Source organism: Myodes glareolus, chromosome 14 (assembly GCF_982192425.1).
Source record: "Myodes glareolus chromosome 14, mMyoGla1.1, whole genome shotgun sequence".
NCBI classification, from domain to species: Eukaryota; Metazoa; Chordata; class Mammalia; order Rodentia; family Cricetidae; genus Myodes; species Myodes glareolus.
Genome location: NC_142039.1, coordinates 78,674,466 through 78,702,269, shown reverse-complemented (window position 1 = coordinate 78,702,269; position 27,804 = coordinate 78,674,466). Strand labels below are relative to the sequence as shown.

The 27,804-nt window shown below is 38.1% G+C and overlaps 1 protein-coding gene across 2 annotated transcripts in view; it reads left to right on the top strand.

Moving 5' to 3' along the window:
- Positions 1-9,516: 9,516 nt before the first annotated feature.
- Positions 9,517-27,804, top strand: part of Slc71a2 (solute carrier family 71 member 2) — a 47,847-nt gene continuing 29,559 nt past the window's right edge. The window contains exons 1-2 of one of the 2 annotated variants that reach the window (XM_087896662.1): positions 9,517-9,974; positions 22,680-22,775. In XM_087896662.1, coding sequence (XP_087752788.1) covers positions 9,861-9,974; positions 22,680-22,775 — 210 coding nt within the window. In that variant the 5' untranslated portion in view covers positions 9,517-9,860. The remainder of the gene's footprint in view (positions 9,975-22,679; positions 22,776-27,804) is intronic. The other variant, XM_087896661.1, reaches the window with a different exon arrangement.

Genomic DNA, 27,804 nt, shown 5'->3' with positions numbered 1-27,804 from the left:
TCTAGAGTTCTGGAAGTTGCTTACAATGCACTTCCTATTTACTTAGGTAATATTATATCCTTCTGGAGTATTTGATGGAGTTGAAGAACATATAATTATTGTTATAGTTTTTCTTAGATATGATAAAAGATAAAGTAGATATAAATATTGTAACTGTAACTATGTTAAAGTTAAAATCTTTCTTTTTATTTAAACAGAAAAGAGGAAGTGATGTGGGATACCCCTCTGTATGCTGTGATTACTATTAATGAATAAAGAAACTGCTTTGGACCTATAGCAGAGCAGAACTTAGGTAGGCAGGGAAAACTAAACTGAATGCTGGGAGGTAGGAGGAGGAGTCAAAGAGAAGCCATGTAGACCTGCCGGAGACAGACACCTGAACTTTACCCGGTAAGTCACTGCCACATGGAGATACAAAGATTAACATAAATGGGTCATATTAATATGTAAGAGCTATCCAATAAGAAGCTAGAGATAATAGGCCAAGCAGTGTTTTAAGTAATATGGTTTCTGTGTGATTATTTCAGATATGAGCTGCCAAGTAGCCAGGAACCAATAAGCAGTCTCCTTCTCCAACAATCTTTATTAAACAAACATCCTTACATAGTTAAATAAATGCAAAATATCAAAAGCAACACACCTTTACACAATTAAAGCAGTATTCTGCAGCATAAACTAATGTAACACACCTTTATCTAGCTAAAATAATATTCAACAACACTATTCAGTTTTCCTGTTTCTGATTCTATTTCAGTCTTTGTCTCTATCCACCACCACCTCTGCCTCTCTCTCTTTTCCTCACACACACATACATGCACACACACACACCACAGAGTTTTAAGTGAAACCATTAAATTTCTTTGTAATTTGTTTTTGATCCAAAAAATATACTTCCCAGAATATTGCAGACAGACTTTCAACATATTTTTGTTAAACTCTTCAGTTTATTTAACTTGTTTACCTTATGAAATATTACAATCCTGTGACCTATTTACTAAAACCAGTACTCATTATCAACTGTTTAATCAAAAATAAATCATAATCTTAAAGAAAGTTCTTGGGTTTTTGTTTGTTTAGCTTCGTTTTGTTTGAGGCAGGGTCTCAAAGTCACCCAGATTGGTCTTAACCTTCTGACCCTCCCGCTGCTACCTCCTAAATGCTGAGATAACAGATGTTTATCACCACACCCTGTAAAAGTTCTTATTCTGTGGTCTAATTAAAATAAACATGTCACTCAGAGTTTCTGACAGGAGATTTGGCAAGGCTCTGTCTCCCATTAAAAGGACGCTATTAGGGTAATGCTTTCCTTTCTGTGTTCTTCAATGTTGTTCTTCTTGTCTGGTACTTCAGATGCTGAGATACCAATATGTACCCCGTGATTAAGATAAGAAATGTTAGGAGGCATTGCTGGAGTGGCAAAAAAAGTCATTGGGGGTGGAAAAGAAGAACCTTTAGAAAAAGGACACCTTTTGGGGGATCAGTTGACTATAGAAAAGGGTATACGCTAGGGTAGTGTTTCTCAACCTGTGGGTCACCATCCTTTTCAGCCACATATCAAATATCCTGATATCAGATATTTACATTACAATTCATAACAGTAGCACAATTATAGTTATAAAGTAACAACAAAATAATCTATGGTTGGGGGTCATAACAACACGAAAAACTATTTTATTAAAGGGCCTCAGCATTAGGAAGGTTGAGAACCACACTGCTCTAGGGAAAAGGCTTAGCAATTGGTCACTTGCAGGGTAGTTGGGCCCATGTGAACTCTGAGAAACTATCCACATATCACCAGGAAAATAATACTTTAGAAAGAACATCAAAACTGTAAATTCCCTCAGTTCATAGTGTGGGCTAGGATTAAGTGAGTTATGATCCCTTTGTTGGCCGATGTGTTTATCTAATTATTCTTTAACAGTAATAATTTGGGAGTCAAATATCAGGCTAAGAACCTGAATAATCAGAGACATGGTGCAAAAGCAAACAATGATTTCCCATCTCTTCTGTTCCTCCGTTCAAAAAGCTGAGATCCTCTTTAAGCCTTGCCTTACTACTTCCTATCTCTCATCTGTCCTCAGTCCTCAAAAACATCTGTTGTTAATTTTGGCCAGCTAGTGGCTAGATATAATCTCTGATTCAAAGTAAGCCTTATTGTCAGAATGTGATCAAAATATTATACAACAGTTGGCTGTTGTGGCACATACCTGTAAACCCAGCACTTGGAAGGATGAAGAAAGAGAATTGGCATGAAGTTCAGGTAAAACTGTGATATATAGTGAAGTCTATTTCAAAAAGAAAAAAAAGGAAGAAAAAGAAAAAGCACAGTGCTAAGATAAATTACAAAACATGTCATTTCAGTTAGTGCCACATTGGAAGATAATTTTGCAATAAGCCATCTAAATATCTTTTGAAAAGTGGGATTCCCCTCTGTATGCTGTGAATATGCTATATTACCATTGGTTAATAAAGGAGCTGCTTTGGCCTATGGCAGGGCAGAATAAAACCAGGTGGGAAATTCAAACAGAGATATAGAGAGTAGGCTGAATCAAAGAGGCACCATGTAGCCACCAAAGGAGAAGGACGCCAGAATCTTACAGGTAGGCCACAGCCTCGTGGCAATACACAAATTAATAGAAATGGGTTTTATTTAAGATGTAAGAGGTAGCTAGGAATACGTCTGAGCCATCGGACAAGCAATGTTGTAATTAATATAGAGTCTGTGTGATTGTTCAGGTGACCAGAAAACAAATAAGCAGTCTCCGTTGACATAATGGTGCCAATGTGGGCCAACTATATCATCATAAAACCTGAGAGAGCTTGGGAAGGAATTGCCAACACAAAAGAACAGAGTCAAGCACAGCTTCTTGGTAGCAGCATTTTCTTGGGTGGGCTTTGTTTGCTAGAGACAAGCAAAGGCATGATTCCTTTAAGAGAAGGCTTCCTGACTCAGCAATAGCAGCAAAACTGCATGACTTTGTTAAGAGACTGCAACTCTGGCTCTTTGGGGAGGTTCTGCACTTAAATGGGGTTTGTGAACAGAGTTCTAGAAGTTGCTTAAAGGTGACATAGACCCCCTGTGTCCCTGGAGCTGGGGCAGTGATGATGACTTGCAGAGGTGGTGAACATACCTCTGCAATGTTGGATGGGGTGGAGCCAATAGGCAGTATGGAGTCCTAGCCATGCCTGCTTAGCATTTTTTTAAAAAAAAGGATGGATGGGAAGGGATAATAGGTAAATTAGTGTAAACTTACTCACACTAATAATAGTAGTGAGTAATAGTGAGAATACTTGTCTATTATTTATAGACAATTTACACTGGTACAGATTCTTGTATATTGATACAAATTCAAATTATATTTGTTATATTGAACATGCTCATATTTCTGCTTACAACATTTGTGTGCCTATGAATAGTTATTTTTTCATATTGTATGCACGCATACTTCTACCTCTGCTTAAGATATTTTGTATATTGATGCAATTTTAGGATATGTTTATCATATATTTATCAAATTTCTACCTCTGATCAAGATACTTATACATTATTTAATTTTTGAGGTAATAGGTCATAGTCCTCATTTGCTGCACAATTGTTTAGAGATTGTTTAATATTCTAATATGAAGACTTAGTCTTTAAGCTATATAGGTATTAAGAATTGCAAGTCAACAGTCATCCATGTTTGTCATACTTATAGTTAGACTAATGAGGTTCTTTAGATGTACAGAGATTGCATTCCACATAGATAGGTAATCTTCAACCAATTCAAGGAACCATGGAATATGATATTTAAATAACTTAGGATTCTGTTGATATGAGACATAATTGTTCCTGACAGCACCAATCAATTCCTGAGACAATGTTGGGCACCAAAGACATTCCACTTGGAGCTTGTTTTCTTCTTGGCAAAAGTAGCCTTTGGGAAAAGAACTGCCCCTGCCTTGACCACTGACAAAATGCATGGTGTCCGGACTGGACAAGCAAGGTACAAACAAAAAGATTGCCAAGTCTTGCCAGGACAGGGTAAGACAGTTTTTCAAAATTTCCTGCCCCTGAAAATAGTCTGTGGGATACTCTAGGCCAAAGTTGATTGCCCCAACATTGCAAATGAGACTTTGGGTGATTGCCCAGTTAGCTGGTTGTCTCTGTTATTTCTTGCACCTTTTGGAAGTTGCTTGATTATACTTCTTGTTAACTCAAGTAATATTAGTTCCCTTCTCAGGTCTTTGATGGAGTTGAAGACTAGATAGTCATAGTTACTTTCCTCTTATGACTTAGCTAAGTCATTTTTAATATAAGACTTAGACTCCTTAGGATATGATAACTATTGAAACACTTAGGCTATATTTCTTGTTTGATGCTGTTCATGCTGATTGTAATTCTAATTTTTATGTATGTTTTTGCCTTTTTTTCCTGGACAATACTTGATAATTTTTCTTATTGTATATAGTTTTGTATTAGGCTTAGAATTCTCTTATTTAGACAAAAAAAGGGAGGAGCTGTAGGAATTTTTTCAGCCAATAGCCTTTAAGATATCAGCCCACTTTGGGAGTGGTCTCATGTACTATAAATGCAGATAAAAAGCATGTGCGGTCCTCTTGGCTGCTGGATTCGGTTCCAGTTCCCAGTGTACACAGAGGTCTGTGGATCACTACTCTTTATGTGAGTTTATCCCCAAATGAATAAACCTTTGTTATACTCCATTCCAGACTATTGTGGAAATCTTTTGTACTCCAACAATTAAGGCTATTTATATTTGGCAATATATTATTCATTAGACTTTGCTAGTTAACATTCACAAAAAATTAGAAGTTAGACTGAAATGATGTGCTAGTTGATTGTGTTTTCTGGGGTAAAAATTTAGGTGATAAACTCTATACTTAATTAACTAGGACTGCATCTAAAATGACAGTAATTTCATAGAATTCAAATCTTGGCCTGGAGGTGTAGCTACAAGGTAGAACACCTACCTAATATGCAGATACGGGTGTATTCAATTTACAGTGTCACAGACTCAATTAAATTCAACTCAGTTCAATTATACAGTATGTTATTCTATCATGTTTGCTTTAATTTTAACAATATTAGCTTTTTATATTTTCTCTTTCCAAATTTTAAGCCATTTTAGGGTTCCTTCCTTATTTTTTTATTTTGTTGTTGTTGTTGTTGTTGAGATTGGCTCTCACTATTTAATTCTGGCTCTCCTGGAACTCGCTATGTAGACTAAGCTGGCCTTGAATTCACAGAGATCTGCCTGCTTCTGCAGTGCTAGAATTATAGGTCCTAGCACTATACCTGGCCTGGGTTCCTTTATTAAATAGATAAATTTATTGTAGGCATATATTCAGTCTTTTTGTGTGAATTTTTCTACCAAGATGTAATTTTTTTAATGTTAAAGAAGAATCTTACACAAAGTACACAGAAGATTCAAGCAAAGGGAAGATGATACTGAAGGCCATCACGGAAAGATCTGTGGACAAGATTTCTGAGCTGAGCGTTGAAGTAACAGGAGTTGTAAGCAGGCTGGAAAGGAAAGAGAAAAGGAGGATTTGAAGTGAGGAGGCATCATAGAGCAAGGAAACAATATAACACAGGTATAGATGGTGTCAAATGAGATTGAGAAGTCGGATCCTAAGACACATAGGTCGTAGTAATGAGCAGTCCTATCCTGCATGAAAGCATAGATGTGACACAGTAAGATACCTTTGTGTTTCAGGAATACCTGCTTTGTCTGAAGAATGCATGCTTATGTGGAAACAGATCTAAAAGATAGAGATAAAATAAGATCTAAAAGATAGTGTACTTACACTACATAGGTAAGTAATAAGGCTACGAATTAAAGCAATGGTGTAGTGAAGGGCAGGCTCAGGATGATTTGTAATAAATAGGGCACTGTGGTTGCTTGTATGTAGTAGGAGTGGGAAAAGGGGGAAGGAGGTGAGTGAGATATGTGTAAATTTGATGAGTAATCACGAGGGGGTGGCTGGGATAAGGAGGGGTTGACCTACATTAACAACCTTCCTACTTCAGGAGTAGAGATAGTATCACTCCTATTGTAAATAATGCAGGGACAGCAGTTAACAACTGTGTATATTTCCAAAGCGAAAACTATAATGATAGCAAGCAACAACTAGCTTTTTGCACAGTTTACTCACATTACAGAATTAACTCTTTGCTTATCTGGGCAACGCAAACTTCTCTTTCTTTTCTTTGAGTCAGGGTCTCAGTATGTAGCCCTAGCTGTCCTGGAACTCCCTAAATTGACCAGGAGGACCTTGACCGGCCTTTGCCTCCAGAATACTGGAATTAAAGCCATATATCACCAAACTCAACCTATCTTTTCTTATAAAATGCTAATTCACTCACTTTGGGACTCTCCCCAGCCCTTTAAAAAGCTATAATTTTAAATAAGTATCTTTCTATGGCTTCATACCTATCTTTAAAAATAAGTGTAGTCATTGTTTTCCATACCATGTCCTACACATTCTATAAGATATTAATCAGTGTTCTGAGAATAAAAGAGGTATGTAAAAGTAAATTTGGGAAACAATGATTAATAGATACGCACATATATACATATATATACATATGCAGAGAATCATATAAAAATCATGGAAATCTAAAAATAAAAAATTAAATAATTTATTAAAATAAATAGTTTTCATTTTATTTTTAACCCAAAGTTATTTTCCACAAGGAAACATATTTTTTTCTTGAGTATTTTTTCATAATATGTATTTAAGTTATGAGTCAATACAAACAATTCCTGGATCAAACATGATAAAATTTGTTAGTGAGAACCATTATTTTTCTCAGTCTATTAGATTCTGAACTATGTAGAATCCATGGTATCCATTTGAATTAGTACATCAATTCCTATATTTTAATATATAATATTAAATTTTAATATAATTTTAATATATAATAAATGTTCATACAATGAAGAATCTCTTAAAATTTATTTAATTAGGGGCTAGCAGAGGAAAGGGGTGCTTGTTACTAAGCCCGAATGCCTGAGTTCAATACTAGGGACTTATGTGGTGAAAGAAATGAAGCAGCTCCCACAAGTTGTTCTCTCCTGTCACATCTGAGTTGTGGCATATATGCACGCACACATAAATAAAACACTATGCCCAGCAATAAATGTAATTTCAAAATACTTTAGTTAAAAAAGAAGTAAAAGTTGAGGACGGGTAGCATAGGCCGTTAATCTCATCACTTAAGAGGACAAAGTAGGTAGATTTCCGTGAATTCAACACCAGCCTGATCTACATAGGGATTTCCAGAATAGCTAGAACTACTTAGTAAATAAACACTGTCTCCATAAATAGATAGATAGATAGATAGATAGATAGATAGATAGATAGATAGATAGATAGATAGAAAGTATGCAGAGATAGCTCAATGATTATGAGTCCACTCAACTGTTGCAGATGATTTGAGTTTGTTTCCCAAGACTGGAGTTCAGCTCTCAGCTTCCATGCTAAATGGTTCAACTCTAACTGCAGAGCATCTGTCTGCCTCTTTTTTATGGACTTCATGGTCACCCACATGCACCACATATTCACATAATGACACTCAAACCCAGATAGATAGATAGATAGATAGATAGATAGATAGATAGATAGATAGATAGATAGATAGATGATAGATACATAGATGATAGATAGATAGATAGATAGATAGATAGATAGATAGATAGATAGATTAAAAAAATAAAATGAAACTGGGAATTATGGCTTAAAGTTAGAGTGCTTGATGTGTCTTATACCCTAATTCTCTACAACAAGGCATCAGACATGGTTATATATACATTTATGTGTATAAGTGTTTTACTTTTGTGAGTATGTGTGTGTGTATGTGTATGTGCTCACACGCACGTGTGTGTATGATGTACATATTGAGCCTAGAGAGTGTGTTGGACTCCTGAAACTGGAGTTGCAGAGGGCTGTGTATTTCCACGTGGGTGTTGGGAATAGAACCACTGTTTTCTCCTCAAGGTTACATTTTAAAACATCGCATTTTCATTGGGATTTACATAAACTGGGATTTAATTAAAGAATATCTGAAAGATGAGAGGTCCAGCTAGCATTTTAAGCAAATGGTGCTAGATGTTTTTGTGTAGATATGGTGGGTAAAATCACAATCAACAAAACATGTGTGAAACAGGCAGGAAAACTTTGGCTAAATAAAAGGATAGTTCCTGATAGTCATTTTGAGTCTAAAGCCAAGTTAAGTTTCTGTTTCTCAGAGCTGGACAGCACCCTGCCCCCAAAACCATAGAATGTACTGTAAATCAGCCCCCTGCTGTTGGAAATTTTCTATGCCCTTTGTTCTATAATCTACTTTCTTTAAAGCCTGGTTTCACTTCTGTAACCATGCTTATATGAAAAATTCCCCACTTTATGGTTTTGCCCTATATAAAGGGCTTAAGAAATTGATTGTGGGGCTGGTATCATGAATTCTACCTTAGAGAGACAGCTGCAGATTTTGCTCTGATGTGTGCCTGAATAAACCTTGGCTTAATTTGGCCATAATTTGTGTCGGTGGTCTTTCTCCTTACGTCTGTGAGATTAACTATAATTTACAAGCCAGGCAGTGGTGGTGCCTGCTTTTAATCCCAGTACTCAGGAGGCCAAGACAGGTAGATCGCTGGAAGTTCGAAGCCAGCCTAGTCTACAAGAGCTAGTTCCAGGACAAGTTGCAAAGCTACAGAGAAACCCTGTCTCGAAAATCCAAAAAAACAAACAAACAAGAAAACCAATATCATTTACAAAACTAGCATGTACCCGTATAACAATATAATTTACAAAAATGTACCTGGCTTGTTTAACTTATGTTCTCCAGTTATATTTAATAGTCGAGAACAATGTCCTGTGTCGTGGCTCAAACCATTCAGCATGTGGGGAGACTGAGGCAGGATCATCATCATATATTTAAGACCAGCCTGGGTTATATATGGGGAAATCCCTAGGTTTTTGTTTGTTTGTTTTGGCGTGTGTGCGTGCGTGCTTGCGTGTGTGTGTGTGTGTGTGTGTGTGTGTGTGTGTGTGTGTGTGCATGCGTGTTTCACTGGAGGTTAAAGCTAGAGTTTAGCGAATACCCAGCAGATGCTCTACCACTGAGCAATATACCTGTGGAATTATCTGCTAATCAGTGCAAGGTTGGAGGTTTCTGGAATATTGTGCATATATCACTTCCCCATTTAGGATTCCAGATCCAGGGCCTGTGTATCAGGTTGTAATTTTTATATCTATTATCAATTATCATTTACGGGGGGGGGGGGCGGCGATTCAGTTCCTAAGGTGCCTGAGGACCCACGTCGGATTCCTAAAACCCACATAAAAGTGTGTTGACGTGCTCTTGGAATCCTAGCCCTAAGTAGGAGGAAACAGGCGATCCATGGGGCTCCCTGGCCAGTCTAGCCTAATCAGGGAGCCTTGGGTCCTTTCGGTCTCTGTAAAAAGCGATAGGCCCCGAGTCCCCAAGAGATGACGCATTATTGGCGCGCTACGCATACCGGGGCGGAGCTTGGTTGAGCTTCTTGAGAGGGGTGGGTGTTGCAGGCGGGAGCCGCCTCTGCTTAGTGCTTTTGTCGCCCCAGACCGTTCTGGTGCTCATTGCCAGTGTTGGTGTCCTGTGTTCACGGACCACGACTGTATAGTTAAGGGTCCCGCTTGCTTCTTGCACGGCTCCAGCCTCGGCGTCCCCTCAGCAGCCGGCGTCGTCACTGGCGCCGCCGCCTGAGTGGCAGGCCGCCGCGGACTGCGGAGCCCATGAAGGCGCGGGCCCCGCCGCCGCAATTGCGGCGCTGCCGGTGTTTTGGAGCGACCCGAACCTGTCCGGGCATGACGGCGGCATGAGCACGGACGGGGAGTCGCCGGAGGAACCGGGGTGGAAGGCGGAGGCCTCACCCAAGGCGGCAGCCATGCCTGAGAAGCGCGGGAGCGCTCAGGCCGCGAGTGGCAGCTGGGTAAGTTTTGAGTGGTCCCGGGCCGGGGCTCTGGAATTTTGGTCTTTTCTAGGAGAGCCAGGTTCTCTGAAAAGCTGCCTTTCCTAGGTAACTCCTCCCTAGACGGAGCTCTGGGATATTTTGTTATTGATTCATAAGCCACTAGACATGGGACAATAAATATAAATAATTTTGATATCTCAGAGTTCTCCGTTCTATGTCACTTTTCAGAGTCTTCTGGATGCAGATTTTGTCCAAAGCAATGTAGACAAAGGGATAGGGAGTTTTTAAAACCATTATTTGGTCCAGTCTCCCTAATAGCCTACACGGATGCTGGAGGTAGAAGTGGGAGGCACCTTTCTGATCCTTCCTCCTCCTTTGGGCAGCAGAACAGTGTCATCTACTGAGAGGAAGCTGATGGTCTCTGCAACCCAAGGAGTAAATTCAACCTAATTTCTAGCGATTCTTGAGATGACTTTGACAGCAGCATAGGAAAGCTTATTTTCACTGGTCTGGATTCACAGTACGGGCCTTAATCAATGCAACCTTGGTTTTCTATGGTGGGAAACTGAGCAGGGAAATATCATATTTTCAGTCAGTCCTAAAATAAAAAGGGATTTTTTGGGGAAAGATCTACTTAGGACCTAAAACATAAAAAAGTTTAGCAGCGAGTTGAGTACAAACTCTTGTTATCATGGAAAGTTTGTTCAATGAGAAATGGGGTTTTTAAGAAAGATACATGCAGTCAGTATTGTCAATTCTTTCAGTTTTTAAGCTTGCATATTTATTTTTTGTTAAAGAATACTAAGTGGTTTCAAGTGCATATTTGGTTATATGAATTCTCCTTTGGTAGAGTTTGGAAGATGGAGAATTAGGAGCAGTATGTGAAATGAAATTTTAGGCCAAAATTCATACATGCAAAAATACTGAGGAAAAGCACAACTGTGTAGTATTTACTAATGACTTACAAGTCTTCAAGGTACAGGTTTTATAATTTTATTTTGCCTGCAGTCTTGTGATTCATATCTTTAATGTTTTAGACCTAGACTAAAGCTGATTTCTAGTCCTAATTCTACAGAGTGTTGCCACTCAGTGCCTAATTTGTAAAATCATCATGTATTGAAGAAGCATGGAGGGATCATTTTTTTTTCTTTTCAAAGCTCAGGCTTTTGTAATGTAGAAAGCTTACCTGGTGGGGTGAGTTTTACAAAATTGGTATTTCTTATTAAGTAGTTAATATTTCTTCCTACCCTTTAAATGAAACTAAATCACCAGTTTCCCTTTCTGTCATCCACCAGTGGATGGACAGTAATTACTAACTAGTGGCCAATTCAGTAGCCTAAGAAGTGTCTTCCTTCATCTCTTCCCATGTTTACAACATTGCATCTATGCAAATTTTAGCTTCTTGTTCTTGTTTTTATATCTCTAGGGTTCAGTTCCCCAGTATTTTTTGCTCTTACTGCTTGACACTCATGTTATTACCAATCGGTATCCCTTTGGCATAGAGAATAAGAAGTAAACTGCTGAGTGGAGGCATCTTAGCATAGTAATTAGGTGGCCATGCTTGGAATTCTAGTTTCTGTTCTTACTACCTATGTCACTTTGGATGAGTTACATAACCTCTCCTAATAGTGTGTTCCTCATAGGTTGTGAAAGATACTGCAACCTAGTACCTGGTAAAGCCTTAATAAATATTCCGGGGTAGTCTTAGTATTTCTTGCATGTGTAAATGTTTTTTTAAGTTTATGGTGTATTTGTATGTTTATGTGTGTGTACGTGCGTGCCAGCCAGAAGCTTTTATGGGATATTTACTCAAAGAAGCCTAGACTCTGTTTATTCCTTAACCTTTCTTTGAATCCTAATGCTTATCCTATTTTGGGCAAAGAAAAATTCCTCCCAATCGTTTCTCCTTTCTGGGTACAGTCATTATTGATCAATGAGAATACCATTTTTCTTGTTCTTTTGTTTGTATATTTGTTTGTTTTCCTATAGTTAATGAGATGACTAGCATGTGCAGGGTCCAAGGGAGGATGTAAGCTCACATCTTATTATTCTTTCTGTCCTTCCTTCCTATGAATTCATACACAATTTGAGGTGTTTTGTCAAAACTATTTTAATTATTGAATATAGATTTTTCTATTATATAATTTTTTATCATCAAGTAGAAGTTGTTTTGTAGTCATTTAATCTTTTTAATTATTTTATTTTATATCTATGAGTGTTTTGCTGCATGTATGTATGTATGTATGTATCAAAGTATGTATGTATCAAATGCATGCCTGGTGCCTGCAGAGGCAGAAGAAGGCATTGGGTTCCTGGGAACTGGAGATATGGACGGTTGTGCACCATCATGTGAATATGGGGACCAGACTGGGGTCTTCTGGAAGATAATCAATTGCTCTTAACAGCTTGAGCCATCTGTCCAGCCCATTTTACAGTCATTTATTCATGGGCATCTGATGACAATGATTTATTGCAAAGGAAATATACTGTTAAGTGTAATATTTCAAGATATTCATAGAATGGACTCTAAGAAATCAATACTTGGATTTCAGTAAAGAGCACTGAGGAGATTCAGAAATCAGTAATATTCTGGGGACAATTGTTGTCTCTTAACATGGCTTAGTAGGTAAGAATATTTGCTGCCCAAGCATGCAGACCTGAGTTTATGTTCTTAGCACTCAAGTTTGCATTTGAGTTTTCCCGTCTGCAAAATGTAGGCAATTGCTTCCATCTCAAAAGGATAAAATAATTGCATATATTATGTGATTAGTTAGGGCCAGGTCTGTCTGTTACTATTGTTATAGGGTAATTTTTGCTTGGATTTTGGTCAGTGCCCTTCGTAATACTAACCCTAGTCTATATTTCTTGTACTTCAGTGAGTATATTTACTTGTGTAACTTTACATTCCAGGAAGTGAGAGCTGGAATCATTTCTTCCTTTGTGCACCACTGTCCCCCTGCATCTTGCTAATGCTAGTAGAGCTCAACAAATAGGTGCTGAGTTAGTTACTTGCAGGTGACTACTTTTACTGTTAATGAAAGTTGGTAGAGATGGGAGTATTGCCAGATGTAATTCTTGGTATTATGATTTGCTTAAGATTTTGATTGGTGAGTTTTGATTGGTGGTAGTTTGAAAAGTTGTGAAGAATGATTGCAAGTATTTAATGAATGCAGAGTCTATCCAACTTAATAAGTACATCTAACCTAATAAAATGCTGAGAACATGTTTGTAGAAAATATAATTAATCTGGACAGACAACCAGTAAAATTTCTTTTCATTCTTATGCTTCTGTGACTCTTATGGTAGTTTTTTAAAACTGTGGAGTACCTATTTTCTGTTAGAATATACTTATACATTTTTTAATGTTAGGAGTACAATATCAGTTCTATATCACAGTTCTGGGATTTTTCTGACCTCCAAAATGTCCTTTCTTCCTTCTTTTTATTTGGAAACCTGAAGTTCAAAACTTTGGTGACTGCCAACAAAATGCTGCAATTTTGGACAAAGCCAAGGAATGTCAGCAGTTTTCCAAACCTAATCTGCTTATAATGTATGCTTTGCAGAGGTCATATGCATTAGTTGAATTGTTATACATGAAATATATAGCATAAAAAATAAGAATGACCACATGTCAATTAAAGATACAAATATTAATGCAGAATAGAGAAAGGAGATTCATTTGTTGTGGCCGGGTTGGTGTGCTGCGATGTGACTCGGTTTATACAGTGCCAGCCTGGCATACCAGAAGACGTGGGTTCAATGTTGAAATAGGGTGATGGGAACACTCAGGTCTCTAATGTAGTATTGGCCACACCAGATGTTAAAACAAGAGGAACAAGGCTTCAAACTCATCTTTGGTCAGCTTGAGGTCTACCTGTACTTACATGAGGCCCTGTCTCAGAACAGCAAAAGAATACTTAGATCATTGTGGCTACATTAGAAGGAAGAGCAGATAAAAAGGTCTTGTGACAGACTCTTACTTTTTTCATTTCCTGACATGAGATTTAAGTTTAAATAGAAGGCAAACACTATCTACAAACAAGCATTCCTGGTTAAGGTATAGTCTTGCCTTTCACTGATCCATTGTTGTCTAGTTTCCAGTATTCCTACAAGGTATTTTGACAGGAACAGAACAGGTCTGGGAGAAACTTCCATGATGAGTGACTTGGCTATGTGTTCCAGTTAGGGTTTCTGCTGTTGTGATAAGTACCATAACAACAACAAAAACAACTTAGGAAGTGTCTTAGTTTTCTATTGCAGTGCCAGAACACCATGACCAAGGCAACTTATAAAGTAAAATGTTTTAATTTGGCTGATGGTTTTTGAGGGTTAGAGACCACGATAAGTAGAATGAAGGCATGATGACAGGAAGTGCTGAAAAGCCTACATCTTAATCCAAAAGCAGGAGGCCAAGAGAACACACTGGAAATGGCATGGAATTTTGAAATATCAAAAACTTCCCCCAGTGGCATTACCTCCAAATCTTTCCCAAACAGTTCCACCAATTGGGGACCCAGTGTTCAAATATATGACCCTTTGGGGTCATTCTCATTCAAATCACCACAAGAAAAAAAGGTTTTATTTGGTTTGTGCATTTCAATCACAGCCCATCATTTGGGAAGGCCGAAACTTCAGCAGGCCATAAATTTGTTCACAAGAACTGAGGTGCTGACTTTGAGGAATGCTGCCTACTGAATGGCTTGCTAAGCTTGAATTTTTATGTAGCCCAATACTTCTGTTTGGTGTGGCCCCATCCATAGAGTAGTGTGGCCTCTCGTGTCAGTCATTAATCAGAAAATGGTCTGTAATTTTGGAGGCATTTTCTCAACTGAGATTCCCTCTTCCCAGATGACCCTAGCTTCTGTCAAGTTTATAAAGAATTAAACAACATATTATGGTACTTGATTTACCCATCCCACCTCCAACCAGATGGTATGATAACATGAATTTCTGCTTTGAGCGAAACATTGCTTATACTCAAACTTAATATAGGTGGAAAGCAAGTCAGATTCTTGACATGTCCTTTTCTTAGGTTGCCCTTCTGTAGACTTGGAGAATGTGAACTAATAATAATTATGACATTGGCTGGGATCTTGAAAAACACAGGACATTTCAGCAACGCCTGCATGAAAATAAGGAGGTATAAATGGAATACTCTCATTCCTTCTATAAACCTTCATTCTTCTCTCTGTATTCTAGTTTTACATTATCACTAAATTCACATCTTGCAGGTGCTTCCCAGGTCTGCTGAGAACTCTTAGACACTCGATAACATCTTTCCCAGATTACCCTACTTTTTTTTTTTTTAATGGAATAACTGTATTTGGAGAACCCTGAACTGGGTAATTCTCTCTCACATTAATAGTGGTTAGGTGATATTTCCTTAAGAATGATGCAACCCTACCACCTTAATGGAATAACCATCCTATATCACCAGAATCAGGCCTAGGACCAGTGCCACCTAAATTTTAAAGGAAATACTGTGCATACTCAAAGCCCTCAGTTTCCTCACTCTCCTCCTTTCTTTTACTAAGAAATGTAGAAGCGGATTTCCTACTAAGAAAATGGAATACCCTAGGATTTTAGAATTCCTGTTTGCCAAGATTAACACCCCAATAGCTTGCCACTATCATCGCTTTCTTTATGCAGAGTCCCTGTGTCAAAATCTCTTGCTTTTCATCTCTGCAATTCATAGGCCATATACTTATTGTTTAATTTCCCCAACTGTAAATTAACTGGTAATTTTACATTTTGCAAGTGAGAAGTTCAAACTTACTTTCTCCCCCTCTGTCTACCCTGCAACCCAATCCCTCATGTTCTGAACCCCACCTACTGCAGTCTACCCAGGAGATCTCTTCTATTTCCCCTTCTCAGGGAAATCCCTTTTGAGCCTTGTCACTTACCTCTTGTAGATTGTACTATGTTATCCTTTACTTTACAGCTAATATCCACTTAAGAACATACTATGTTTGTCTTTCTGGGTCTGGGCCTCCTTTTAAGACCTTCATAATGGTTCATACTGATGTCTGTGGCCTGTGTGGCCCATGCTGCCTACCCAGTCCGGATTGATGTCTGTGGTCTGTGTTGCTGCCAGAGGCCGTGTTGATGTCCACAGTCAGTGCTGCCTCCAAAAGCCTTGTTGAGGTCTGAGGTCTGGCTGCAGTGCTGCTAAAAAACCACGTGGAAGTCCATGATCCATGCTGCCACTGGCTGTTAGGGCAAGAAAGCCTCTTTTGCAGTGGTCTCGATGACTTACATATTTATACTTGAGAATGAATTGAAGACTTCTGTGACAGCCTTGTCCCCACTCCCCCACCCCCCAAAAGTAAAAAGGAGGAGCCTAGACAGGAAGCCATTGGAAAAGTTGTGATAAATATGCTGAAGGTGTAGCTCTTCACAGTTGATGGCTTCTGGCAGGGGAGTGGGGAAAGACTCGGTTTTCTTTAAGGGACTTTGATCATGCTGGAATGAGTATGTGGGCAGTACAAATTGGACTTGGTGTATGTTTTTGTTTTCTTTTGTGGGGAAGGGAACACCGGTGGCAGGGTGGACCTAGGGGAATGGGAAACAAGTGTGATTGGGGTGCATTGTATGAAATTCCCAATTAATCAATAAAAATATTATGTTGAAAAAGAAAAAGAGGGGAATAAAAGAAAAACAAGCAGCAAGGCTGTGGTGGTGAATACAGAGACAGAGGCTAGTGGATCCTTGTGAGTTTGAGGCCAACCTGGGATACACAGAGAAACCGTATCTTGAAAATAAGAAAAGAGCAACGTCGTTGAGGTGAAATCTTCTGGAAAATGTTTCCTGAGAGTCTACACACAGAAGCTGTGTTCCAGACTTGATATGGCCAAAATTGCACCTTGTGCTGGCAGCCAAACTTCTTAGTTACCCAAGTGAAGCTGCTTAGAAAATGTGAAGGGGTCATGGAGAACAGCTGTGGCTTGGCATTGTGTGGCAGGGCTGGAGTCCCTGAAGAGTGCCTCGCAGAGGCAATTGGTGGAAGTGCAGCCCAGTTGCAAAAAGGGGCCCCAGCAGTTTTGGAGATGTCAATGCCATGGGATGACATGGACAGCATCAACAGTGGAATAGAGGCAGCCAGAGCCTAGAAGACAAGCTGTGCATGCTTCAGAAAATAGAGCTGGAGAAATGACCAAAGCTCCTCCAGAGGATTGTGAGTGAATTTCAGATAACTGGACATTGAGTGATGTATGTTATTGGAGTTTGGTTTACTTGGTTCAGAATGTGATTGTGCCCTGATTCTTCCCTCTTAAAATATTTATCTTAATTTTGATTTTGACAGCCTGTCGCAGAGACTTTGAACTTTTAAAGAGATTTTGTATTTTAATGAGATTTGATATTTTAAAAAGAAACTTAATTTCTAATGTGTTTGAATTTGTAAAGACTGTGGGGATTTTGTCGGGGTGCATTGTGTAGCACAGGTCCATTGAAGAAAGAAGGCACTCCCAAGATGAAATTTTAAGGCCTAAGTGACAACAGGAAAGTCCATCTTCTCTGATGGCCTGAGCCCTGAACAGCTACACAAAGATGTATTTATTGAAAGTTAAAATATTTCCTCATAGCAACATCCCTAATCTAATTTGCATGTCTTACTAAAGGAAAGCATCACATGCCCTCATGACTCTAGTCCTTTATTATATATCATTTGCAATACACAATAATACAAGAGTCTGGGGTGTATCTGGGGCACCTTGTGACCAAAATCATGGTTACAATCACTGTTTTCCACAAAGATTCTTCAAGGTCAAGGTATTTCTAAAAAATAGTTGTATGTTGTGTATTATAATATCTAGCCAGCTACAGTGACTCTGCTAAATTACTACAGCAGAGTTTAGTTTTTTGTTTTATATTGTGATATTAATATGTCACCTTGGGGATAAATAAGAAAAGAACAGTTCTAATTGAAAAGTGATGTGTTTCTGTGTCAGGTTGACAAGGGGTCAGTTGTACTTGCTAGTTTTATGTCAATTTGACACAAGCTAGAGTCATTAGAGAGGAGAGAACCTCAAAATTACAAAATGCCTCCATAAGATTAGGCTGTGGGAAAGCCTGTAGAGCATTCTTAATTAGGGATTGACTGGGGACGTCCCAGTGCATTGGGAGTGGTGCCATCCCTGGGCTAGTGGTTCTGGGTTCTGTAAGAAAGCAGGCTAAACAAGCAATGAGGGACAAGCCAGTAAGCAGCACCCCTCCATGGCCTCTGCATTGTCTCCTGCCTCAAAGTTCTTGACCTGCTTGAGTTCCTGCACTGACTTTCTCTGATGATGAACTGTGGTATGGAAACACATGCTTAATAAACAACCCCCAACTTTGGAAAAAAATATAAAAATAAAGAAGAACACAGAGTTGGAAAGGGTACAGGAGTTTGGGGTGAATCTGGAAAGAGGGAGTGAACATGATCAAAATACAATGTAAAGCATGAATAAAATTGTCAAAATTAACAGATATTATTTTAAGAATGCAAACCAAAAAAATGCTAAAAAAAAAAGAGGAAACTACATGGTTTTAGGGGAAATGTTTGTTAATTTAAATAATTTCTAATTAATATTTTAAGGTACAGTGGTAGTAAAGAATAGGGTAGGTGTTTTTATTTTTAAAAGTACTAAAAATAGCATGATGGACTTAGACTTTATTATATATCTGCAAGTTTGGGGTTTTGTTTTTGTTGTTTGAGACACAGTTTTGTAGCCTAGGCTGGCCTCATACTCAACAATACTACTGTCTCAATTTCCCAGTTGCTTGAATTACAGGTATTCAACACTGCAGTGTGTCTGTTTTATATTCAGTTAGCATTGCATCGACATATCTGCATTCTAACAATCTTCATTAAGTAGAATCCCAGGTTGAGAGGAAAATATGCCACTGAAGCTGTATAGGAGAGCTGGATAGGATAGTAGTACCCCAACAGACAACCCTCATCTTCTTGTTCAGAATCCTTTCAAGAATTTTTAAGCCAGACATTTTCAAACAGTAACACAGGTCTCTCAGAAGTTCAGTGAGCTTTGTGGCACTGGACAATTAGTTGTTAGTGAACATCCTATGTACATTGGTGTTTTGCCTGCTTGTATGTCTGTGTGAAGAAGTCAGATATTCTGGAACTGGAGTTAGAGAAAGATATAAGAGTACTGGGAATTGAACCTGGGTCTTCTGGAAGAACCACTTAGCCTTTTCTCCAGCCCCGTTAGTGAACATCTTAACCTGGTCTCCATCCAAAACCAGTGATGCAACAGGCTTAAGGGTTATAGGAATTGTCAAGTTATTCACATGACTTTAGGCAAATTTATAACTGAGTTGCTATGACAGTGTCTTTCTGTAAATCTGGAGTTAAAATAACTACATATTTAGATTTTTTTAATATATCAGTTGTATGATGATCATGCAGCTAAGTGGCTGACATTAATATACACTATAATTTCACAGGTCCCTTATTAAATGCTGCTTCTAAAGCTGATTTATCTATCCATTCCATAGAAAAGGCCAGCTATTCCACTCTGGGATACAGAGGTACAAACCAAAGACCTCAGGATACTTTGGTGGCTATTGTTTTTTAGAGGAAAAGAAATTTTTTTATTCTTGTACAGATTCTTATCTGAATACTCATGTTACCCAAAAGACCAAGTAGTACTAAAATTACAGTGCAATGTGTGCATATACAGATAGTTCTACTAAGAATGTCTTCAACTAGGATTGAACTTCATTGCCCAAGATACGGTTAAATTTGAATACCAAGATAGTTGCTTGAGAACTAGGGTACATGCTCTACATTCCCATTCATAACACTAATATTTGTTGAATAGTTGTCATATCCAAAGGAAACTCCATTTCCCCAAATTGTGGTTAGGCAAAAGATACCATTCCTCAGAAACTTGTGCAGCTGGTTCGGTTCCCCTTCACTATAAGGAACTATTTCCCTTGTCATTGGCAGAAGAGGCAAATGACTATCTTTAGTGCCTGTTAGCAGACCAAAGCACATGCTGGCTGTCTTAGTGTTTTATTGCTGTGAAGAGAAACTGTGACTACAGCAACTCTTATGAAAGAAAGCATGTAGTTGGGGCTTACTTTATTTCAGAAGATTAGTCCATTATCATGGCAGGGAACATGGCAGCATTCAGGCATAAATGGTACCGGAGAAGTAGCCTTGAATTTTACATCTGAATCAGCAGTCAGCAGGAAGAGAGAGCCACTGGACGTGGCTTGGGCTTTTGAAACATCAAAGCCCATCACCAGGGATACACTTCCTCTAACAAGTTCATACCTTGTCCAACAAGGCCACACCCCCTAATCCTTCTCGAGTAGCCTTATATATTTATATATATTAATTATTATATTTAATTAATTATTATATATTTAATATTATATATTTAATACATATAATATATAAGCCTGTGGGGGCCATCCTTATTCAAACCACCACATTGGCCCCCAGGTCCTCTCTGTATTACAAGTACCTGATGAGCATTTCAAAGTTCATGCTTGCTTCCTAATTCTTCTCATCTCCCTAGCCCTAAACTCCTTTCTGCTCTGGAGCCTCTCTACCCCTACTACTCATTTTCCTTATAACCCTGGTGATTTCAGCTATGTCCTCTCTCAAGTTTGGTCTCTCACTCTTCGTCTCCATTTTGATCTCTCACTGTAACCTTCTGTCTGTGTCTCCCTCTTCCCCTTTCCCTCCTGCTCTGTTTCTGCTTCTTTCATGGCTAGGTTCAGTCTTCTGGCCTTGTTCAGTCTCCTTCTATTTCTGCTCTGGACTCTTCAGATGCCTCTGGCTATTCTCTCTCATCTATAATTAAAAACCCTTCCTCTAAACTATATCATGAACTAGTCGTGGCTCCAGTTTATACAATACTGACCTTTACAGAGTAGCTGCTTGGACTGGATCAGAGAACATAACAGACAGAATACTTTACTTTTTGAGGGTATTTCCATTCCACAAAGTTAGATGATAAAGAGAAACAAGTCATAAATTAACCAAAAACCCTTTAGAAAACAACAGTGAAAAGAGAGACCAGGGATAGGAAGTTGAAAAGGAAGCACTAGGAAGTCTAATGTGCTCAAAGAGTAAAAGTGAAAAATTAGTACCCTTAATGAAAGGCCTCCTACTGTGTTCAGATCTATGGGAAGGGTGCCCTGTGAGCAGCCCCATCCACCTCCACCTCCTGCCCCCAATACCTTCAGTATTTTCTCAGCTAAGCTTCCAATTCTTGAAAGGAAAAAAAAAAAAAAAAAACCAAAAACATAGGGCAGTGGTTCTCAAACCTTCCTAATGCTGCCACAGTTCCTCACATTGTGGTTATTCCCAACCATAAAATTATTTTTATTGCTACTTCGTAACTAATTTTGCCACTGTTCTGAATCGTAATGTAAATACCTGTGTTTTCTGATGGTCTTAGGCAACTCCTGTATAAAGGTCATTTGTGACCTACTGGATTAAGAACTGCTGCTGCTCTAAGGAGTTGTTTGTTGTTGTTGTTTTTGCTTGTTTGTTCGTTTGTTTTTGTTTTTGCTCCCGGAAAGCAATTGTTTCTGTTCATAAAACCTGAAGCTAATGTAGTCAAAAGAGAAAAGGATTCATTCCAAACTGACTGTAGAATTAGCAGGAATTTAGCAGTGTAAGCCACATTGTGCTGTCTTTGGAGGTATGAAAGATACCAGAGTGCGGTCGTCCTGGGTTCTTCCTCCATGATCAGAGAGCTACTGAGGCCAGGCAGTGTGCAGCAGTGTTGCAGTTGCTGCAAGAAGTCCTTAAGAGGCCATAGAGTGAAACTATATAAGAGACCTGGGCTGCAGTGGAGACTGAGATGTTGGAGATGCTAGAGCCTTAAGATGTCTGCCAAGAGGAGTCAGATGGAGTGGAACCAGCCCTAGAGAAAGATTGCAGGTAGAAAGGTTGGAGGGACTGAGCCATCTAAACTCCTTGAAACTAAGCATGAGATAAAGGACATGGAGCTACAGGATGTGGTATTTGCTCTGTTAGATTTGGGTCTTGCTCTTTTCTCTCTTTTGGGAGGAATTGTGTACTCTGTGCCATTGTATGTTAGAAGTATGTAATTTGCCTTTTGTTTTTGCAGAGGTCATAATTAAGAAATTGTCTTGGTATTAAAAGGGACTTTGAACTTTTTTATTCTTTTTTTTTTTTTCAACACTGGGTTTCTCTGTGTTGCCCTGGCTGTCTTAGAACTCTTCTGTCAGACAGAGCTCTATCTGCCTCTGCCCCCTCAGAGGAGGGATTACAGTTGTGTTCTCTATACTTGGCTTTTACTTTAGACTTTTACATGGTGTTGAAACTTTTAAAGAACACCAGACTTTTGCAATTGAATGAAGTACGTTTTGCATTATGATAATGACTATGAACCTGTGGGACTGCCAGAGTGTGGCATAGTTTTGAATGAGAAGTGTCTTGGTAGTCTCTCTGCAGTCTGTCAGCCATCTGCCCCAACTGCCTTACCCTTCTGCCATTATAGACTCTCTTTCTGCAACTATAAGCCAAAGTAAATTCTTTCATAAGTTGCTTTTGGTGGTGGTTTTTATTACAGTGATGAAAAATAATTAATACATAGCTGTAGCCCTAGTTCCTAGAGTATGATTTTATCTTGAATGATATAGGTAGTCCAAAATTTGTATATTAACCCATGCCATTTCATGATAATATCTTAAGTCTGTTTACTGTTGTTTTTAACAGACTTTTTTTTCCCCCACTTTCAGCTACAAGGCTTTGGCCAGCCAAGTGTTTACCATGCTGCTATTGTCATCTTCTTTGAATTCTTTGCATGGGGCCTGTTGACAACTCCAATGTTGACTGTAAGTATCACTGGACCATGTCTTTCATCTTTAGACATGTTGTACATGAAATATGAGGTATTGCTAAAATTGTCTTTATTCAGATGTTAGTGGCCTTTAAATTAAGGACCCAATAAATAGAAGATTGGTAAGTACTTTTTAATGGTGAATGTAAGAATGATCATGTGCCTGGTTTTGATAACTTCTCTACAGCAATTTCTTGCAACAAATACTAAAAATTTCTTTTTTAAAATTTTATGTATGTGACTCTTTTGCCTGCATGTATATCTCTGGTGGTTTTAAAGAAAATGGCCCCCAAAGGGAGTGGCACTATTAGGAAGTGTGGCCTTGTTGGAGAAGGTGTGGTCATGTTAGAAGAAGTGTATCATTGTGGAGGCAGATTTTGAGGTCTCATATATGCTCAAGGTACCTCCCAGTGTCTTAGACCATTTCCTGTTTCCTGAAAGATATAGGACTCTTAGCTACTTCTCTAACACCATGTCTACCTGTATGCCACCATGTCCCACCATGATGATAATGGACTGAACTTCTGAACTGTAAGTGAGCCACCCTAATTAAATATTTTCCTTAATAAGAGTTGCTGTGGCCATGATGTCTCTTCACAGAAATAGAAACGCTAGCTAGGACAATATCTATATACTTTTTGTTTGCTTGCTTACTTTTGGAGGTATGCCTGGTGTGAGAGACATCATATTCCCTGAAAGTTGTGTTACAGATGGTTGTGAGCTACCAGGTGGGTACTCAGAATTAAACCTGTGTTCTATGAAGTGCAGCCAGTGCTCTTAACTACTGAACCATCTCTCCAGTCTCATATATTCTTAACAAGAACTAAGATGTTTGATGTATGTGTGTACTTAAGCATGTACCCAAAAAAAGATGGGGTGGTGATGGTACATATTTTAAGAATTATTTAACACTTAGGTAAGTTTTAAATGTCTTTGAAATTAAGTTTCAGTTGTCTTTACTTGTTTTTAAAAACCACTAATATACAAGTTCAATGACACATGTCTTTATTTCCAGCATTGGGGAAGTAGAGATAGGTTGGCTCTTAAGTTTGAGGCTAGCCTGGTCTGCAGAATGAGTTCCAGGATACCCAGGGATGCACAGAGAAATACTGTCTTAAACTTAAAAAAAAAAAAAAATCAAAAAAGCAGCAACAACAAATCACTAGTAGTTGTCTCTTCTCAGTCATTATTTGCCATACCAAAAAGCTCCTTTTCATATGTGCAATTTTTGTCTCAGTTAAATCCAAAATACAGAGGCTTGCAGGGTGGCCTTTAGCCAATTATCATTATAGAAGACTTTATACCTTGTTGGGTATAAAAATCTTAGTTGATAGTTACATCCAAGGCTTGAAACACATCATTCCGTATTTTCCTGAGTTTGTAAAGAAAAACAAAACTTAAATCATTCATCAACAACCCTTAATTTTTAATGTTATTTATTTCTTTTGTATTTTGAACATCTTGACTATGATTTATCTTATGAATTTAGGCTTCCATTTCTTTCTCTAGGTTTGGGACATGTTCTGATGTGTTTTCATAAAATAAATTATCTTTACCTAAATACATGGCTCTCAGTTTCCTCTTCATCCCCATTGACTTTTTCACCTTTGGTCTCTTGAATATGTCTCAAACTTCAAAGTTTTGATCATACTTGTTGACTTTTTTATTTGTTGACTTTTTTATTTGTCTCAGCCTTGTTTTCCATCCTTGAAATTTGTTTTTCTGCTTGGTCTTGTCTGTTGGATGCTTTCCATTCTCTTTTGTTTTGTTTTGTTTTTGTTTTGTTTTTGTTTTACTTAAGCAATTGATTTTTTTTCTCATTTTTAGAATTTGTGTTTAATTCCATTTAAGAATCTGAACTTCCTTGCTGGATTACATTAATATTCTTGGGTAGATCATTCTGAATTGATTCTCTTCTTTCATTCATCTGCTTATTAGAGTCTTCTATATAGTCACTGATCATTTGAAAATGAAGAATTTTTGGTTTTTTTTTTCAAATGACATTTTTAGCTATCTCCTTATCTTTTGTTTCCAATATGAGTTGTGAGCCTGTAGAGGGTTGTTTTCTTTGTTGTAATTTGTACATCTGTTGGGAAGGAAGTATTCTTCAGGATTTTCAGATTTATCTCCCCCTCCCCCTTTCTCCACTCTTGATGTTTTTTGTTTGTTTTGTTTTTTTACGTGAATCTTCCTGGTGTTGTCTCTTCATTTGAGTATTTGTTTCCTATTGCTATTTCAGGAGAAGCTGACTGCAATAACTTACACAATGACTTGACAACAGCTCTGGTGTTAACTTGTAGTAGGAGACATCTGTGTACTTCGTTTGTGTCCCTTTAATGTTAGAGAGGCACCTGCACTTGGGTATTGGTTGATGAAACCGTGGTTTATGTTTCTTTTTGTTTATCTATTTTGATATTTTTCCATAGCTACTGGGAAAGACAGACTAAGACTGAGTAGAAAAATGTATGGGGCTAGAGGTATAAGAAGTAGTATACAGAATATTGTATAGGAAGAACAGATGTAAAATCTTTTCCTAGCAAGATAAAAGTTAAAACACAATGAGCAAAGTATAAAAGTGTGGATACATTGAAATAAGGGAATAAATTAATTTAATAAAAATAAACAATAAAATAGTATTACGACCTCTCATTTCTTCCCATTTTAGAAGATACTGTTTGTCTCTGGGAAAATGACTTTGGTCTCTATAATTCAAACAAGTTAAATCAGTAGAGTTTCTATTACAAGTCTACTTTCTGACAGAATTCACCAGTATGTGCTCACTCCTCCCAACCCCCATCTGCAAATTATAACCTTCTCGCTAGTGTTTTGGGAATTAATACATGTGCAGGGCTTTCTGTGACTAAGGCTCTGGGAAGGGGTTTATGGCTTTTTTTCTAGCTGCCTGTGTTTTCCTTTTACCTCCTACCTTGTTGCATAAGGCCACCCAGCTCACGGCTAGCTTTATCCGAAATAATTACACGGAAACTGTATTCATTTAAACACTGCCTGGCCCATTGTCTCCATCCCCTTATTGGCTAACTCTCACATATTAATTAACCCATTTCTAATAATCTGTATATCACCACGAGGTCGTGGCTTACCAGGACGATTCTAACCCACGTCCATCTCCATGGTGTATGCCTGACTCTGCTTCTTTCTCCCAGCATTCTGTTCGGTCTATTCTGCCTATCTATGTTCTGACCTATCAGGCCAAGCAGTTTCTTTATTAATTAACCAATGAAAGCAACACATAGAAAGAAGACCCACCTACATCATTTCCCCTTTTTCTGTTTAAACAAAAAAGAAAGGCTTTCACTTTAACATAGTAAAATTACATATAACAAAACAGTTATAAAGCAAGAATTACAGTTACACTATTTATATCTTTTATCATAACTAAGGAAAACTATAACTATAACTAACCATTCTTCAACTCTATCAAAGACTCCAGAAGGATATAATATTACCTAAGTAAATGAGAAATAAGCAACTTTCAAAATTCTAGAAATGACAGAGACATCTCGCTGTCTGGACAGTCACCCAAAGTTTTTTTTTTTTTTTTTTTTTTTTGATACCATTGGAGCATCCGTCTTCAGCCTACAGGCCCATAGTATCCAGCAGACATTTCCATGAAGCAGGAAAATTCAAAGACAGTTCAGTCACTTTTTGCTGTGTCCTGCAGAATGTCTCGCAGACTCTTTCATGAATCAGGAACCCCGAAAGACCATCTCACCTTTAGGCAAGTTCAGCAGTCCTCTCTGCGGGTTCCAGTGTCCGATCTATGCATCAGTCCAGGCAAGAGCAGTTTCTTGACCAAATGGCTAACCAACTCCATAAGGAGCCTCTTCAATGCCCATCTTCCTCTTGAAGTAGATTGGTGCTGCCAGGAGCAGACGTGTCTCATTGTCATGAAAAACCTTAAGTTATTAAAACATTAAATGCCATATTCTGTAGTCTTTGAAAGATAGGAAAAATGCCTATCTGAAATATATCTATGCACATCTAAAAAATCTAACTAACATGACTACAAACTTGACTATTATTGATGATTATTCATTAGCAATCTATATTTCCTAATTATATATTACATTTTTAAATGAACTACACAATCACAATACCTTAATCAAGAGCAGAAATACATATACATATAACAAAATTGACCTTAAAATCCATACAATGTGAATTATTCATATCTATATCATAGTCCCCTTTAAATGTAAAAGAACATTTATAAACAATATTTGGGAATATGGGTGTAGTTATTGCTCTCCAAACTTCTTCCTGCTGTATAGTGGCATTGTTAATCAGTCTTTTATGGTGTATCCTGTGTCAAGTAATATTTTGAGGGTGTTCACAGCAACCTTTCAGGAGGGCGTGGTCTGTCATACCATATTGGGATAGAAGCAATCCACAGGGTCTCGTCCTCTGTGAAAACAAAAGAATCTCTTTTCCAGAGTATCATATCCTTAGATCCAAATTCTGAAATCATAATACCCTTATGATATCCATTCCGGTTTAGCTTGGCAGCCCATATAATGAAATGTGTCTCTGTACTTAGCTCCTTCACAGTCAAAAATTTTAAAGAAAACACAATATACAGAATCCAAACTCTCTGTGAATTTTCCATTTTTACGTGGCTTATTTTTTTACTTCTTTTAATCTATAACTATCTGTACTCTGTCTCTTTAAAGACTTTACCCTTTTTTAAGGCATTAACTTTATTCTCTATATTCTTTTTCTTCTCTTTACCAAGCCTACATACACTCATCCAATACTGTGACCCATTTAGAGGTCTTTTATGTCTGAATCTGTCCTATTGTGAATCTGTAATTTTTTACTATCCAGGAGCATTTTTGCTTTGCAGTTTTAAATCACTAAGCACTTAAGAATCTAAGCTGTGACATTCCTAGATCAAAAACAGGTACTGCGGGCTTGCCCACCCAGTCCAACATGGCGGAGCTGCTTGTGCCTCTGAGCCTTGCACATTGCACAGCTAGCATGGCGGAGCTGCATGTGCCTCTGAG